General features: G+C 48.0%; 1 protein-coding gene across 4 annotated transcripts in view; it reads left to right on the top strand.

Moving 5' to 3' along the window:
- The first annotated feature begins 1,568 nt into the window (after positions 1-1,568).
- The window catches only part of LOC141192327 (uncharacterized), an 85,686-nt gene continuing 69,291 nt past the window's right edge, over positions 1,569-17,963 (top strand). For 2 of the 4 annotated variants that reach the window (XM_073661830.1, XM_073661828.1), the window contains exons 1-7: positions 1,581-1,650; positions 3,216-3,292; positions 10,999-11,148; positions 11,278-11,457; positions 11,541-11,664; positions 11,748-11,845; positions 12,044-12,134. In XM_073661830.1, coding sequence (XP_073517931.1) covers positions 11,077-11,148; positions 11,278-11,457; positions 11,541-11,664; positions 11,748-11,845; positions 12,044-12,134 — 565 coding nt within the window. In that variant the 5' untranslated portion in view covers positions 1,581-1,650; positions 3,216-3,292; positions 10,999-11,076. Of the gene's footprint in view, positions 1,651-3,215; positions 3,293-10,998; positions 11,149-11,277; positions 11,458-11,540; positions 11,665-11,747; positions 11,846-12,043; positions 12,135-17,963 lie in introns of all 4 variants that reach the window. The other 2 variants (XM_073661829.1, XM_073661826.1) reach the window with 2 other exon arrangements.

The following is a 17,963-nucleotide window of genomic DNA, read 5'->3' as shown; positions in this document are numbered from 1 at the left end:
AAACAAGAGACGTCCGAGTGCAGTTTTACCGAGTGTCCAGTGTCAGTTCTTCTACAGTCTGATAAAGAGCCGCGGTGTCTCCGACCAAACCTGGGGAGTATACAGCTGTATACAGCATACACACAAGGCTCTATACACACACGCGGCTCTGCTCCGTACACGTGCGGCTCCGCTCCGTACACCTCGTACACACGCGGCTCCGCTCCATACACCTCGTACACACGCGGCTCCGCTCCGTACACCTCGTACACACGCGGCTCCGCTCCGTACACCTCGTACACACGCGGCTCCGCTCCGTACACCTCGTACACACTCGGCTCCGCTCCGTACACACGCGACTCTGCTCCGTACACCTCGTACACGCGGCTCTGCTCCGTACACCTCGTACACACGCGGCTCCCCTCCGTACACCTCGTACACACGCGGCTCCGCTCCGTACACCTCGTACACACGCGGCTCCGCTCCGTACACACACGGCTCCGCTCCGTACACCTCGTACACACGCGGCTCCGCTCCGTACACCTCGTACACACGCGGCTCCGCACCGTAAACCTCGAACACACGCGGCTCCGCTCCGTACACCTCGTACACACGCGGCTCCGCTCCGTACACACACGGCTCCGCTCCGTACACCTCGTACACACGTGGCTCCGCTCCGTACACACGCGGCTCCGCTCCGTAAACCTCGTACACACGCGGCTCCGCTCCGTACACCTCGTACACGCGCGGCTCCACTCCGTACATCTCGTACACGCGCGGCTCCGCTCCGTACGCCTCGTACACACGCGGCTCCGCTCCATACACCTCGTACACGCGCGGCTCCGCTCCGTACACCTCGTACACGCGGCTCTGCTCCGTACGCCTCGTACACACGCGGCTCTGCTAAGTACGCCTCGTACACACACGGCTCTGCTCCGTACACCTCGTACACACGCGGCTCTGCTCCGTACACCTCGTACACACGCGGCTCCGCTCCGTACACCTCGTACACACGCGGCTCCGCTCCGTACACCTCGTACACACGCGGCTCCGCTCCGTACACCTCGTACACACGGCTCTGCTCCGTACACCTCGTACACACGCGGCTCTGCTCCGTACGCCTCGTACACACACGGCTCTGCTCCGTACGCCTCGTACACACACGGCTCTGCTCCGTACGCCTCGTACACACACGGCTCTGCTCCGTACACCTCGTACACACGCGGCTCTGCTCCGTACGCCTCGTACACACACGGCTCTGCTCCGTACGCCTCGTACACACACGGCTCTGCTCCGTACGCCTCGTACACACACGGCTCTGCTCCGTACGCCTCGTACACACGCGGCTCCGCTCCGTACACCTCGTACACACGCGGCTCTGCTCCGTACACCTCGTACACACGCGGCTCCGCTCCGTACACCTCGTACACACGCGGCTCTGCTCCGTACACCTCGTACACACGCGGCTCTGCTACATCCACACTGTAAACCTCTCCTGACCCCACACATAAACTTCAGCTCATCCAGCACCATGACAACCAGCACAGCAGAGTCCTGCATCCACTGAGGCCCCTGATCATGTGACCCCTGACTCCTCCCCTCCTGTGACCTCATCACAGCTCCTGTGCGCACAGAGCAGCCATATATGTGGTGGCGGCTCTGCAGGTGGAGGTATGTGGAGACCCCCATTACTGGGCGCAGGGGGCATTAACCCCTTCAGCACCGAGACTCTTTTGGGGTCTTGTGTTGCCCCTTTATAAGAATCATAATGTTTTTGTTCTGTTTCCTGTAATAGATACATACGACCCAACTATGGAGACAGGAAGGGAGGAAACGTATTGTTCTCATAGTACAGGACCCCTTTACTGCCCCACAGTGTAATGCCCCCATTATGCCTCTTATACAGGATGTATGATGCCCCCACACAGTGTAATGCCCCCATTATGCCCCTTATGCAGGATGTATGATGCCCCCCACACAGTGTAATGCCCCCATTATGCCACTTATGCAGGATGTATGATGCCCCCCACACAGTGTAATGCCCCCATTATGCCCCTTATGCAGGATGTATGATGCCCCCCACACAGTGTAATGCCCCCATTATGCCCCTTATGCAGTATGTATGATGCCCCCCACACAGTGTAATGCCCCCATTATGCCCCTTATGCAGGATGTATGATGCCCCACACAGTGTAATGCCCCCATTATGCCCCTTATGCAGGATGTATGATGCCCCCCACACAGTGTAATGCCCCCATTATGCCCCTTATGCAGGATGTATGATGCCCCCACAGTGTAATGCCCCATTATGCCCCTTATGCAGGATGTATGATGCCCCACACAGTGTAATGCCCCCATTATGCCCCTTATGCAGGATGTATGATGCACCACACAGTGTAATGCCCCCATTATGCCCCTTATGCAGTATGTATGATGCCCCACAGTGTAATGCCCCCATTATGCCCCTTATACAGGATGTATGATGCCCCCACACAGTGTAATGCCACCATTATGCCCCTTATGCAGGATGTATGATGCCCCCACACAGTGTAATGCCCCCATTATGCCCCTTATGCAGGATGTATGATGCCCCCACAGTGTAATGCCCTATTATGCCCCTTATGCAGGATGTATGATGCCCCACACAGTGTAATGCCCCCATTATGCCCCTTATGCAGGATGTATGATGCCCCACACAGTGTAATGCCCCCATTATGCCCCTTATGCAGTATGTATGATGCCCCACAGTGTAATGCCCCCATTATGCCCCTTATACAGGATGTATGATGCCCCCACACAGTGTAATGCCACCATTATGCCCCTTATGCAGGATGTATGATGCCCCCACACAGTGTAATGCCCCCATTATGCCCCTTATGCAGGATGTATGATGCCCCACACAGTGTAATGCCCCCATTATGCCCTTTATGCAGGATGTATGATGCCCCCACACAGTGTAATGCCCCCATTATGCCCTTTATGCAGGATGTATGATGCCCCCACACAGTGTAATGTCCCCATTATGCCCCTTATGCAGGATGTATGATGCCCCCATTATGCCCCTTATGCAGGGTGCATGATGCCCCCACAGTGTAATGCCCCCATTATGCCCCTTATGCAGTATGTATGATGCCCCCACACAGTGTAGTGCCCCCATTATGTCCCTGTAATCAGGTGACAGGATACAACACACAGGTAAACTGAAACCCTTTAATCGTATGTTATTTTACTGACAGGAATGACGGTCCGGACACATATAGGCCATTATGCTCTGCGGCGTGGAACACATAACTACGGTCATGCGCAGTCACAGGTACGAGTGGCGCGACGGCAATCAGTTTATCCGGCGTTTCAGTGTAAAGCGCGTCACTTCCGGACATGCACACTAGGGGATGGACATTATCGGACCTCTAGCTCATGAGAAGTAGCGTAGGTGCAGTACATTATTGTAGACAGACTCCATTCTGTATATCCTATGACAATTCACCTTTAGGAATGGGAATGGGTCTCCTAGTCTGGGAGGGGTTTTGGATGAAGTGGGCTATTTAAACATGGACACCTGTCTATTAGGCACACTATGCTGAACATCATGAATTATCATCCCTGTATCAAGCCTCCTAATGAATCTGTTGGGGAAACGTGTTGGGGCAGATTATTGAACCATTCTCTGATGAGTACCATACCCTTTCCTTTATATATACCTGGAGACATATCTGATCCTATTTAATTTATCAGTGTATTTTTTGATATATATCAGCATGAACTAGAGCTTCGGAGAGAGCGGGGGCACCATTGTTGTGGGTGCTAACCTCCGCAGCTAGGCAGTATCCGCTTTGTTTAGGTATGGGATAGGGTATGGTAGCGACTGTATCAATTATTCAGCAGCATCATTGTTTAGATCTGTTTATATACATCCACACCAAGTCATTGCGCTTGTAATTTTGCTAGCTTAAGTATATTGTTGATTTTAGGGATATATTCTTTTATGTTTGGAGGTTCATTGTCTTTCCAGTGCAAAGCTATCAGCTTCCTGGCCTGGTATAGTAGACGGAGGATAGCTATCTGATGGGCCTCTTCAGTTGGTAAGCCACTTACATATCCTAATAGACACACAATAGGATCATGGGGAATCTCACATTCAAACACATTGGACACAAGATCTAGAATCTCTCTCCAGAATCCCCTAAATTTAGGGTAGTTTCACATTACGTGACTTAGGTCTGCATCAGGATTACCACACCTATAACAGTTTGAGTCGTTTTTGTAACCAAAATTGTGTAAGCGCAAAGTGGTATTATATACTCTATGAATCAGATAGTATTGCAAAAGTTTTTGCCTCTTGCTTGTCGACACTAGTGGTATGGACTTTACAATATCTTCCCATGTGTCTTCCTCTATTGGGCCCAGGTTTTTCACTTTAGTTTTAAGATTACTACCTTGCTCTTTGAGGACCTGTTCCATTAGACATTTATAATGGAGCGAGATTACCCCTCTTGTTGACCCCTTCCCCACCACTGTGTCCAAGAAAGCTGTTCCTCTACTTTGAATAATAGGCTCCCGACCATTTTTTGTCATGAAGGCGTGCCTCAACTGCAGGTATTTATAAAATCCCTTGCTGGAGACCCCAAACTAATTCTGGAACTCCTGGAAAGAATTAAACTTACCATCCTTGACTAATTGTACGATCTTATAAAGTACCAGTCTTTGCCATTGACCAAACAACTCCAGGCTATCGAATTCTGGATAGTTAAAATTATTCCATATGGGTGAGTATTTTGAGTATCCCACTATCCCCATTATCTTTTTAACTTTAGACCATATTTTATGAATCCCTCTGATTGTTCCTCTAACTAGCTCGTAATTCTAGCCAATGAGGATGGGAGTTCCGGCTCTCCCATCCCCTCAAATGCTGTAATTGTGAGGAAAGATAATACACCAGTGGGTCAGGAACCGCAAGTGCTCCATCCCCCTTTGGTCTCTGCAGGGTCTCAAGTTTTATCCTTGGCACCTTTTTTTCCATATTAAGTCTCTAAAAATTCTATTAACTTTATAAAAAACTTGTAAAGGAAGCCATATTGATGCATTATGCAGCAGGTACATTAACTGTGGCATGAGGATGATCTTAATTAGATTGGTTCTCCCTATCACCGACAGGGGCAACTTACACCAAGCTGCAATTTTGTTTTGGGGGGGGTCAATATTTAGAGATAAATACTTCTCCATATTCTCGCTTATTTTAATCCCAAGATACTTAAATGAGTGGACAATTTTAAGATGTCCCACTTCCATTGCTTCATTTGAGAGTTTAGTTCCCACCATCATAAGCGCTGATTTACCCCAATTAATAGAGAGGCCTGACAAAGAGCCGTTGTTGTTAATAATTGCCATGACTTCCCTCAATGATTCCGGACAGTTATCTAGAAAAAGAAGTATATCGTCTGCATGTAATGCGATTTTTTTTCTTGATGGTCATCATAAGGGAACCCCTGAACCCTTGGGGAGAGGCGAATTGCTGCAGCCAACGGCTCTATAGCAATGGCGAACAACAGTGGAGAAAGTGGGCATCCCTGCCTTTTGCCCCATATCTGATTTATGACTGTTAACTTGAATTTTGGCTTGGGAGGCAGAATAAAGAAGCTTAATCCAGGAGATAAATGTATTCCCAAATCTCATGTGTGACAATGTACTCCACAGAAAGGCCCACTCTATACTGTCAAAGGCTTTGGCTGCATCCAAAGATGCTATAGCCATGTAGCTGTTATTTTGATTAGGGAAAGACCTAGAATTGTTGGGAAGCTGAAGGTTTAAGTACAGTCTACGTATAGTAATCGCTGTTGACATGTTTGGCATAAAGCCTGCCTGGTCTTGGTGGATTATGGACGTTATTACTTTAAGCCTATTGGCTAGTAACTTTGCCAGTATCTTAATGTCCACCGTAAGTAATGAAATAGGGCGATTGAAATCACTACAATTATGGCCTCGTTCATGGACTGTGGAAGTCTCCCACTCTGTAATGCCTCATTGTAAACCTCCATCAATTGTGGAAGAATATATTTGCTATACTTTTTGTAAACCTCTACCGTGATACCATCCTCTCCTGGTGCCTTATTATATGATAAGGAGCCCAAGGCTTCTTCTAATTCCCCAAGTGAAAGTGGTTTGTCTAAGAGTTGGGATTCTGTGTTTGTCTGTGCAGGGAGAGAGGGGAAAGGAAGCCCTCTAGGTCTTCCGTCGTGGGTTGTACCTTTGAGGTATACAATGAAGCATAGAAATCTCTAAACACCCTAAGTATATCCGGGGGAGAACAGAGCTCTACTCCCATCGAATCTTTGATAGTCCCAATATATGATGATTTTTGTTGTGTCTTAACAACCATAGCCAACATGTGCCCTGCTCCCTCCCCCTATTCATAAAGTGTCTGCTTCATAAAGAACCTCTTATTAGTCGCTTTTGTGATTTAGACTATGTGCCCACGATGCAGAAATGCTCAGGATTTTTTCCTGAGCGTTTCTGCATCTCCCTGGCAGAAAAAACGCATGCGGATTGTACATGCGGATTGTACATGCGTTTTTCCTGCCAGGGACATGCGGATGTGAAGCGTTCTTCACTTGCATTTTCGCATGCGGGTTGACAAACGCTTTCCAAGCAATTTTAGCATCACTTGGAAAGTGCTTGTCAACTTGGTCACACTATATAAATCCATGCAAACGGCATGGATTTATATAGTGTGACCGTAAAGAATGTTTAAAAAAAAAAAAAAAAAAAATCTATACTTGCCTTCTGATGTCCCCCAGAGTATTGCTTCGCTCCGTCCTGGCATGCTGGCAGCTCGCGGTGTACTACACTGAAGGACCTGCCGTCACATGACTATGACATCAGCGCAGGTCCTTCAGTCCACCGCGATCTGCCGGCAAGGGAGTACAAGCGCAGCGGGGGCCATCAGAAGGTAAATATGATACATATTTTTATTCTTTTTTTTACAGGTTCTATGGTACCTGGGTTCGGAGGAAAGTCTCCTGTCCCCCACACCCGGGTACCATCCACACATTGAATCGCTTGGATTCCACATCCACAGATGCAGTTATGCGGAATCCAAGCGATTCAATGCAAGTCAATGGCGGTGAAAACGCAGCGCTTCCGCAAAATAATTGGTAGTGCTGCTTTTTTTTCCGCAATGATAATCCGCAGCGGAAATTTCAGCTGCATGTGCATAGCACATGCGCATTATCATTGGGGAACATGGCTGGCCTTCTACCATGCATTTTTTAAGCGTTTCTGCAGCGTTTTTGCCGCTGCGGAAAGCTTAAAAAAAGCATCGTGTGCACACAGCCTAAGGCTATGTGCCCACGTTGCGGACCTGAAGCATATTTTTTACGCTTCTCCCTGGCGGGAAAATCGCATGCGGATATTACATGCGGTTTTCCCGCCAGGTAGAAGCGTTTGTGAGGCGTCTTTGCATGCATTTCCGCATGCGGGTTATCAAGCACTTCTCCAAGCATCACTTGGAAAAGTGCTTGACAACTTGTTCAGAATGGTAAAAAATAAAAAAATAAACTTTATACTCACCTTCTGATGCATTCTCTGCCCCGTCCGGAGTCTTGAGCGGCTCACGCTGTTGTGTGCAGGACCTGCGGTGACGTCATTGAGTCATGTGGTGGGTCACATGACTCAATGACGTGGCAGGTCCTTCAGACAACAGCGCGACGGAGGGAAAACATCAGAAGATAAGTATAAACTTTATTTTATTCTTTTTTTTACAGGTTCTTTGGTACCCAGGTCTGGATGAGAGTCTCCTCTCCTCCAGACTTGGGTACCATCCGCACATTGATTCCGCAGCGCTTCCGCAAAATTAATGAACATGCTGCGGATTTTTGACTGCAGCATATACGCTGCGGAAAAATCCGCAGCATGGGCATTGACATTGCGGAATGCCATTGGGGACCATGGGGTGCGGATCTACATGCGTTTTTCAAGCGTTTACGCTGCGGAAATTCCGCAGCATATACGCTTGAAAAACGCTACGTGGGCACACAGCCTAAGTGTTGTTTCAGTTGACCTGGAGAGTCTTGTAAGTTTTTATTTGTTAGAGTGTAGGGGTTCTGCACATGCTAAGTTTCTGCCCTTTGCACCTCCACCATTAGGTACTTCTCCAGTGCTCTGGAAAGTGCTTTAACACCATTAATCTCTTTGATCAACAGCCCCCTTAGGGCCTCCCAGATCATCAGTACAGAGGCCGTGCCCTTGTTGACCTCGAGAATTCTGTTATTAATTTAGGGATATTATTGTCAGGTGGTATGACCCCCAGCCAAAAAGGATTAAACCTCCAGGAACGATTGGGCAAACTGCCATTACCAGAGAAAATTAGTTCCACCATAAGCGGTGATTGATCCAAGAGCCCACGGGGAAGATATTCAATTTTACCAATCATCCCTGCAGCAGAGGCATTGTTTATTATAAGATCTATACATGACAGTGAACCATGCACGGCTGAGTGACATGATAATATTTTATCTTCGGATGTCTTGCCTTCCATATGCCTATCAGTGACGCCTCTTCTAGTACTCTTCCGAATGGGATTTTCCCATCCCTTGATGCACCCCCCGAGAGTCTATCCATCATGTAGTGTACTGTATTATTAAAGTCTCCCACAATCATTAAGGAGCAACCGGGGTATTTACTAGCAAATATTAGGACGTTTTGGAGAACCGATCCCGTATACGGTGGAGGGACATGAATCGTAGTTATAATGACCAGAGTATTAAGTAACTTCCCAAACAGGCATATTTATCTCCCCTCTTTGTCTATCTCTTCATCAGTACATTGAAAGGGAGTGGAGTGATGAAACAAGATACTGACCCCTCCAGAATATCTAGAGAACACTGAGTGATAACCTGATCCTATCCAGGAGGGGGTTAACAATTTGGTGGTTTGTGTTGTTTCATCTGTTTCTTGAAGGCATATTATTGAGGGCTCACTTCGAGATTTACGAGCATACTCGGGCGAGTACCTCTTATCATCGGAGTGCTCGGCGTGTACGTTTTTCCTGTTCCGTGAACATGATAAACTTACACTCCGAGCACTCCGATGATAAGAGGTACTCGCCCGAGTATGCTCGTAAATCTCGAGCAACGAGTATACTCGCTCAACACTACTCTAAATATATCCTAAAATGAACCTTTAATAATTGGGTCACTGCGACCGTAGCACAATATTTCCTCCCGTAGGGACTAGGGTAGAGTAATGGGCCGTAACCACACCAAACGGTTGCAGTGGGGGGAGAGGACAAAACGTCCCCAGTCTCACTGTTTGTTCCAACTTTTTTTACAACTACCATATATTTAACAGTTGTCTTAGGCGTCTCTTTAGCGCACAAGTGTGGGCGACCACAGATCTGTGTACGCCTAAAAAGATGGAGACCACTGGAGCAGACGCCAAATGGAGCCCAAAGTGTCTCCATCTGCCTCATTATCGTGGGTGGTTCCATTGGGGGTTTTGTCTGAATCACATTTCTGTGGTATTTACATGGAAATCCCGACGTAAGTGCTGAATGTGGAACACAAGATTGTGATCCCAGCCTTATACTGAAAGTGATCAAAAATGTTATGAACCCCAAAATGTTACCAATAGTGAAGAGCGATTACGCTTCATTAACCCTTTCGGCGAGCACGCTTGGGTGCTCGTTGAGTATTTTGGTGTGCTCTTCGTTTCATTCTATGTCGCCGCGCCTGCAGGTGTCACGGCTGTTAGACAGTTGTGACACATGCAGAGATAAGCCGCTAGCAGAGGATTATCTACAGGAAAAACAAATGATTAGCCTCTGAAATTGAGGATGCCAGATCCTTCTCTGCCCTGACATCATCTGTCAGGAGGCCCCCAAATACATTATATGATTATAAAGTTGACCAAACCCTCCAAAATCAGTGCTTTCATGCAACTTTAGTCTAATGTATTTGGGGGATGTTAAAATGTAACCTATTGGACGCTGTCTCTGGCCCGGCCTAATAGACTTTCGTACATTGCAGGCCCAGACACCATTATTAAGCATTTCAGTATCGTGGTAACTAGACAGCCCCATACTATCCAGTACTTGGGAGAGGAGGGTCATTGAGCCGGACTCTGTCAAGCCTTCTGAGATGCCATGTTTGCTTATGATAGCAGCAAGTGGGTAAACTGCCAGGGTTTTGTTGAAGCCCCACCTGTGCCATCCCTGCAGTGTACAACTATGTTCTGGTGCCCAAAAGAGCGATTTTTTTTTTTTTTTTTTTTTTTAAACAATGTTTACCGTGTTGAAAATGGCAAAATGTGTTTTATATTTTTTTGCATGTTTTTTTTCTTTTTGCAAGAATTGTTGGTGCCAATTTTCTTTTGAAACAATTTAATATTTGCTTTTTTTCTGGAGGTTTTCTTGTAATATAGGAAAGCCTAAGGCCAGAAATAAACCCCATAATACACAGTATATTGAGAGTTCAGTATCAAATAATTTATGTCCGCAGTGTTTGTGGAGACAAAAAAGCTTTTATAAAAGCCTCAAACATCTGTGTGTGAATCAGACATGAGAACTAACATGACAGAAGATTACAGCCCGGGGAAGACGGGAAACATTCATATAGACGGCCGGTGGAGATGTAGTCAGTGACTGACTCTGGCCAAATATGTTTCTAGAGCCGTAGTAGAAGATGAAGATGTCGTCCTCCTCATGAAGTAGTTATTTCTCATGTCACGTGTAATGAATATCTCCTGCAGTATTGCTAATGCCGATTCCAGTGTCGGTAAATGAAATGAGAATTAGCAATAAGGAAGATGAGTCTATGAGAAAGGTATTCAGCTGCAGACTCCGAGGAAGAAACTGCTTGTTGTCTGTGGCCTAAAATATAAAGTTTTTATTAGTAGATGTAAAGAAGGAAACTAGATACGGTAAAATAATATATCTCCTCATATGTTTCCCTTATTATCTCCAGTAATTGTATTATTACACAGGATTTTTATGATGTTACATCGGCTCATCATCTTCTCATTCAGGTCCCTACAATATCAGATCCCCTCAGTGAAGATCTACTATAAAAGAGAATTTTCCTGATTTACCCATCAAAGATAGTTATGGACAGAAACAAGATGGTGGAGAGGATATTACACCTCACCCTAGAGATCCTCTTCCGGCTTACTGGAGAGGTGAGAGATTCTGATGACGTCACATTACATCATTCTTATCTATGGGAATAACAGATGGACAGAACTGGAGAGGTGAGGACTCTGGAAATGTCTGGAGTGAGATTTATTAATGTGTCTCTCCATAACCAGGATTACACAGTAGTGAAGAAGACCTTTAGTGAGCGCTGTCAGGACCCTGTGTCTGAGGGATGGGGAAGACCCCTGAGCCCAATCACTGGGCCTCCACCTCACCCCCTGATACATGAGGACAACAATGACCAGAAGATCCCAGAACTCGCCTACAAGATGATTGAGCTGCTGACAGGAGAGGTGACACTGCTGGGAATGCTGGGATATTATACAGTAACGCTATGAAGGGATCGGGGGAATAACGGTATCATTGTATGTGTCAGGTTCCTATAAGGTGTCAGGATGTTGCTGTCTATTTCTCCATGGAGGAGTGGGAGTATTTAGAAGGACACAAAGATCTATACAAGAACATCATGATGGAGGTTCCCCAGCCCCTCACATCACCAGGTAATAGACAGGACTAAATACACACGGCCTATAATTATCTGTATGTAAAGAATGAATTCAGTCCCTGTATGTGTTTCCTCCAGATCTATCCAGTAAGAGGACAACACCAGACAGATGTCACTGTCCTCTTCTTCCACAGGACTGTAAACAAGAAGATCCCAATGTTCCTCAGGATCATCAGGTAGATGGAGAGAAGGTGTCATGAGATCTCCCCTATGATGTGTAGACGGCTGTGAAGGTCTTGTGTTCAGTCTTGTTTTATCCACCAGTATTATGTGTTTTATACTTGTGTGATGAGAACGGTGGAGATGGCAGGATTAGAGCTGAACATAGATGGGACTTCTCCATCTGTTTGTGACTTTTACAATATTTGTTTCAGGGTGAAGATCTGACCCATATTAATACTACAGATACATATGTGATGGGTGATGAGTTGTGTAAAGAGGAGATTCCTACATATTACAACCCAGGTGAGTAGTAACCACGAAATGTTGAGACGTCTCCGATTTTTCTCAGACTACAAGCTGTGGCTGCTTTTTCGGTTGTGTAGACTGGCCGTGTCACAATCATGTGATCACCATTTTGCCTCTAGACCACAGCATTCTCCTCCACCCAAATTTGTTCAAATGACTTTGGGTATTGAAAGTCCTTTTCTATAGAACTTACAACCAGGAAGATCCACATACGTAAATTAGAAGATGCTGACTCTGCCCAGATCTGTAAACTACAAAGCCAAATGACAACGTACTTAAAATGTAGAAGCCTATAAACAGACTTTGTAGTGAACGGCACTCCTAACAAGATATAAATTCTATACTAGACAAGGAGTATAACAGGCAAAATAAATAAAATAGTAATGTCATAGAAAATTTGAAAATCTTTTCTTCACCCCTGTCATAGATATTAAGAAGTCTCTCTCCCAGACCCCTCATTGCCTCTCACCCCTCCCTTATCCCTCATTTGTCACAAGAGGAGAGCTGACAGCCCAGCATCTGTCTCCCTGCAAATTATCACCCACAGCCAAAGTAGCTTAAACAAACGCTGGCACACAAGAGGTGTCACCAACTCGATTAAAAATGCGAGGGTCTTTCCCCCTGCAGAGGCAGGAGTTAGACACACTCTGCGACAACTTAGCTCCAGCTGAGGAAGCTTGACTCCCAGGACGTCAAAGGGAATTTATCAGAGGTCTCACAGGATTTTCGGAACCAAAACGAAATATGAAATAACTAAAGTTCCATATGTCCGATAATAACGGGATCTATTTTTAGTGGCAGGGTCAGCCAAGGAACCATCTGCTATTTTTCCATTGCCATAAGCCTCCAGGGATCGGTAATGCAAAAGTTCCAGAATAGCAGATCACAACTGCGCCATGTGAAGTCTCTAAATAAAGGTAAATTCATAACGGAAAATATGGTATCACATTTGGACTTCTGGGATCAACCAGCGATAAGTTATCCCAAAAAACAGGTATCTTACTAAAAATGTGCAGGCTAGAGCCCAGCCCCTGTGATGTCAGGACAGGGGGGTGTGGGCAGGTTCCCCCTTCAGCATAAAAGAATCTGCTGAGGTTTGAGTAGCATTCTTGGCCCGGGAGTATATGTTTATCATAGTAAAAGATCGCGTTCGATAACGCGCAAATCAAGCGGAGTGCCTCCCCTCCACCTATATTGAACCATCTCAGCGATCGTATAGTAAGTCTTCTTTAATCCTGTTTTATTTTGTGTAACTGTATATGTATTGTAATTGTGCCCTTTGTAAAATTTTTGTATATTTTCCCTAACACTGCCTCCCTTTTGGATTAAATATAAAATGTAATAGTCTTGTTTCTTTTGCTCTGTAATCGTTCCCTCCCCCGAAGCCATATATGCTACCAAAAAGCAGGCATCCGGCCAGCCTGTATTGTAGTTCAAACGCGGCCGGTGGTGGCAGCGAATAGTCATAAGTGGGCTATCGTGAAGTTGGCAGCGACCGTACGGGGCATAAACACATATTCCATGCATTGGAATTTGGAGGCGTGTATGCCATACGCTCGCTGTGCACTTGCTGATACCTACGTAGTGAGTAATCAGGATCGTGTGCTCGGAATCCCTGCTCAAATCTATGAAAAATTGTGTGATATTGTGTGATCTCCCCGGTGTCGTCCCTGAGGAACCCTGACAAATTGGTGGCAAGTGGTGGGATATTACAGAACATCAGTGGCTGGACTGAGCAATCATTCCTGTGACTGAAAAATTGCACGGTACTTGCGAGAATTCTGTGCAGAGTTTTAAGAAAGCAGACTCAGTGTTTTAATATTTTTTATCTGGGACATTACTGTACGTGTATCAGTTGCATCCCCTCCCCTTCTCTTGTTTTTCTGTCCTATCTTTTATCTGGCAATGATGGCTACACGTGGAGAGGCCTGGTATCACCAGCAGTCAAAGGCCACTCTCACTGCCCTCTGTGATTTGGAACAGATTGACCCCATGGGCAAAAACAAGGCCCAAATAATTGCTGAACTGTTGGCCAGCCAAGGCCCCGATGGAGCTGTTGCAGGGATGCCACCTGCTATTGCCAGCCAGACCCGCAGCCAGGGTAGTGTGGACCCCCACCTGCAGATGGCCTTGGAGCAGCTCGCAGCAGACGATCGTGAGGGACGACTGCAGCTGATCCTGAAATTCCAGGAGCGAGCAGAGCAACAGGCCAAAGCTGACCGAGAGGCTGCCGAGTGACAGGCCCAGGCTGAGAGAGCCGAGCGACAAGCCCAGGCTGAAAGAGCCGATCGACAGGCCGAAGCTGAGAGAGCTCAGTTACAGGCCAAAGCTGACCGAGAGGCTGCTGAGCGACAGGCCCAAGCTGACTGAGAGGAGCGGCAGGCCCAAGCAGAGCGTCTGTACCAGCTGGAGCTAATCCGGATTCAGAAGGAGCCACCCTCCACACGGACATATGAGTTCAACAGTGCCAACAGCTTTAAACCCCGTCCTGAGCTATTTGATGTAATGGAAAAGGACAGGGACTTGGACCTATTTCTGCGGGGATTTGAAAAAGCCTCTAGACAGTATCAGCTGCCTGAAGCCCAGTGGGCCAGGTATTTAACTCCAGGGTTCTGTGGAAAAGCTCTGGAGTTGTTTGCTTCTCTCCCTCGAGAACAAGATGGAGACTGAGGCTGTTAAGCAGTAGCAGCTGACTCGGGAGGTTTACCGAAAGAAGTTCAGAGCCCACCAGCATGGACCACATGATAGCTACAGTGATGTGGTGGATGGGCTCAGGACCAACTTTGAGCAGTGGGTCCAGGGACTGTCAATCACCATCTTCGAGGACCTGAAAGAGCTGATAGTGAAGGACCAGTTTCTTCTTCTTTGCCCTGTGGAAGTGAGGCAGTTTGTGCTGGACCGGGAGCCGAAGGAAGCCGCCAAAGCTGCCCAGATCACAGATACCTATGAGGCCAACCGCACGCCAGAGGTGCGGAAGTCAGCCGCCGCCAGCTGGAATGGGGGTAAGCCCACAACCACCGACAGTGTTCCAGCAAGCCGGCCATCAGCGGCTCCTGCCCCACCTTGGTCTGTGGCAACTTACAATCAGTCACCGTGGGTGATAAAGTCACTATGGGGCTCAAGGACACCGGAGCCGAACAAACCCTCATCCGCCCTGAGTTGGTGTCCCCTGAAGATCTTATTCCCGGGAAAACCCTGACTGTCACTGGGATTGGGGGTGTTCACCGTCCTTTGCCTGTGGCCCAGGTTTTCCTAGACTGGGGTGCGGGGAGGGACTTGCGGGAAGTGGGGGTATCTGAGAACCTCCTGACAAATGTGCTATTGGTGACTGTTCTGGGATGGTTGATTGCCTAATCTATTCCTGACAACCCTCCCAGATCTGATAATGTCTGTGATGAAAATGCTGATGATATGAACAATAACATGATGCATAATGATAATATGTCTTGTGGTTACCAAGTGCTCAGCCATGTCACCCTGCGGGGTGATGCTGCTTCGGACCCCCAAAATGGAGCCAGTATGCATGCCAAGGGCGATGGGAGCAGGCACGGGGACTTTGAGGCCAGCGGTCCCGTGCCGCTGACCAGTGTCATGATGGACTGTGACCTGGCCAGTCGTAGCTGTCCCATGACTGGCACAGCTCCTGAGGTATTGGGGGCTGATGGGGAGGTGGTGCACCCAGCCTGTCAGGCTGATGGTAAAGGGTTGTTGTCCTCCAGGGAGACGGCCTACATAGCCGCTGTCACTCGGAGTATGAGTACCCTGAACGCACATTATGCTCTGCCTTCTGGGCCCTCATCCCCTGGCGGGACAACAGAACTGGCTGTGGATGCAGAGCCGGTCCCTTCTGGCTACCACCAGCCAGGAGTTCCAGGTGGCCCTGCGCAAAATGCCAGCCTAGAGGCGTTAAGGGACCTCGCAGAGAAGCCCATCTCTGACTCTGATAAGGAGAGGGTATTCTGGTATCAGGGGAGGTTGTACCGGGAAACAGTCCTGTGTAACCCCCAACAGGAGTGGATGAGGAAAAGAGAGCATGACCAGCTATATCAGTTTAGGGAGGAGTTGTTGCGGGTTGCCCATGAGATCCCACTAGCTGGACACTTGGGTGTCTGCAAAGCCAAGGCCTGGCTGTCGCACCACTTCTATTGGCCCCAGTTGGAGACAGATCTGGCCAACTACTGCCGCTCTTGTTTCACGTGTCAAAGAGTGGGGAAGTCGGGGCATGCACCCATGGCTCCCGTGATCCCTTTGCCACTGATAGAGGAGCCATTACAGAGGACTGCTGTGGACATCATTGACCCACTGGCCAATGAAAAACTTTTCATCCTTACTGTTGTATACTATGCTACCCGATACCCAGATGCAGTAGCTCTGTCCTCCATTCGGGCTCATAAGGTGGCAGATGCCCTTCTGCCCATTTTTTCAAGAGTAGAATTTCCCAGGGACATGCTTACGGACCAGGGAACTCAGTTCATGTCTCGTCTAATGGATGCTCTCTTTTAGAAAATGCAGGTGCTGCACCTGGCATCAAGTTCTTATCACCCACAGACCAATGGTTTGTGTGAACGATTCAATGGTACCCTTAAGCAGATGCTTAAGATTCTGGTTGAGTCCAATGCGAGCGACTGGGAGCGGTACCTCCCACACCTGCTCTTTGCTTACAGAGAGGTACCACAGGCCTCAACAGGGTTCTCCCCCTTCGAGCTCCTGTATGGCAGATGAGTCCGGGGGCGCCTTGGTCTGGTAAGAGAATCCTACGAAGGGGAACTGAACTCACCCGAAGTGTTCATCATAGAGTATGTCATGCTTCTCTATGATAAAATGCAGGCAATGACGCAGCTGGTACATGAGAATATGGTGCAGGCCCAGGCCAGCCAAAAGCTGTGGTGCGACCAGAACGCCCAGGAGCGGGTGTACAAAGTGGGTCAGAAGGTGTGGGTCCTAGTCCCCAGGACAAGCTTCAGATGGCCTGGGAAGGCCCATACCCCATATGCCAGAGCCTCAATGATGTGAACTACGTGGTCCCCATTGACCATGCCCGTAAGAGGCAGAAGGTCTTCCACGTCAACATGATGAAGGCTCATCATGACCGGGAGGCCTGTGCCCTTCCTGTGTGTAGCATCCCTGAAAAAGGCAAGACAGAAGTCCTTGTGGACTTACTGGCCGCTGCCCGGGACGGAGGGTCTATTAAGGGTGCGGAATTCAACCCGCAGCTATCCCCAGACCAGAAGTCCCAGCTGCGAGAGGTGTTCCAGCCTTACTTGACCCTCTTCATGGGTGTGCCAGGGAGGACACAGCTAGCTGTCCTCCTACAGAGAGTCAATCCGCTTGCCATGTGTCTTTAGAGGTGCAGAAAGACATGAAGGCGGAGATAGATGAAATGTTGGGTTTGGGGGTGATCCAAAGGTCCAAAAGTGCGTGGGCTTTCACAGCTCCCCATGCGTACCCAATGCCACACATCGATGAGCTGCTGGATCGCTTAGCTGGAGCCCAGTACTTCACAATTATGGACCTGAGTCGAGGATACTGGCAGATTCCTCTGTCTCAGGAGGTCCAGAAGAGGTCCCCCTTCATTACACCGTTTGGGCTGTATGAATCCCTTGTCATGCCCTTTGGCATGAGGAATGCACCTGCCACTTTCCAGCGATTAGTCAACCATCTGGTCGAGGGACTGGAGGGGTTCGCGGTTGCTTACCTGGATGACATTGCCGTCTTCAGTCCCACCTGGGAGGAACACCTGGCGAACCCTGAGCCCGGGAAGGTTGGTGCCATCACCTCCTGGCTTTCCCCCAAAACCAAGAAGCAGGTGTTGTCCTTCTTGGGTAC

Source organism: Phyllobates terribilis, unplaced genomic scaffold (genome assembly GCF_046119375.1).
Source record: "Phyllobates terribilis strain yellow unplaced genomic scaffold, ASM4611937v1 Scaffold_60__1_contigs__length_8166268, whole genome shotgun sequence".
Taxonomy (NCBI): Eukaryota; Metazoa; Chordata; class Amphibia; order Anura; family Dendrobatidae; genus Phyllobates; species Phyllobates terribilis.
The sequence above is the reverse complement of the archived record's forward strand: the minus strand, read 5'-3'. Positions and strand labels throughout refer to the sequence as shown.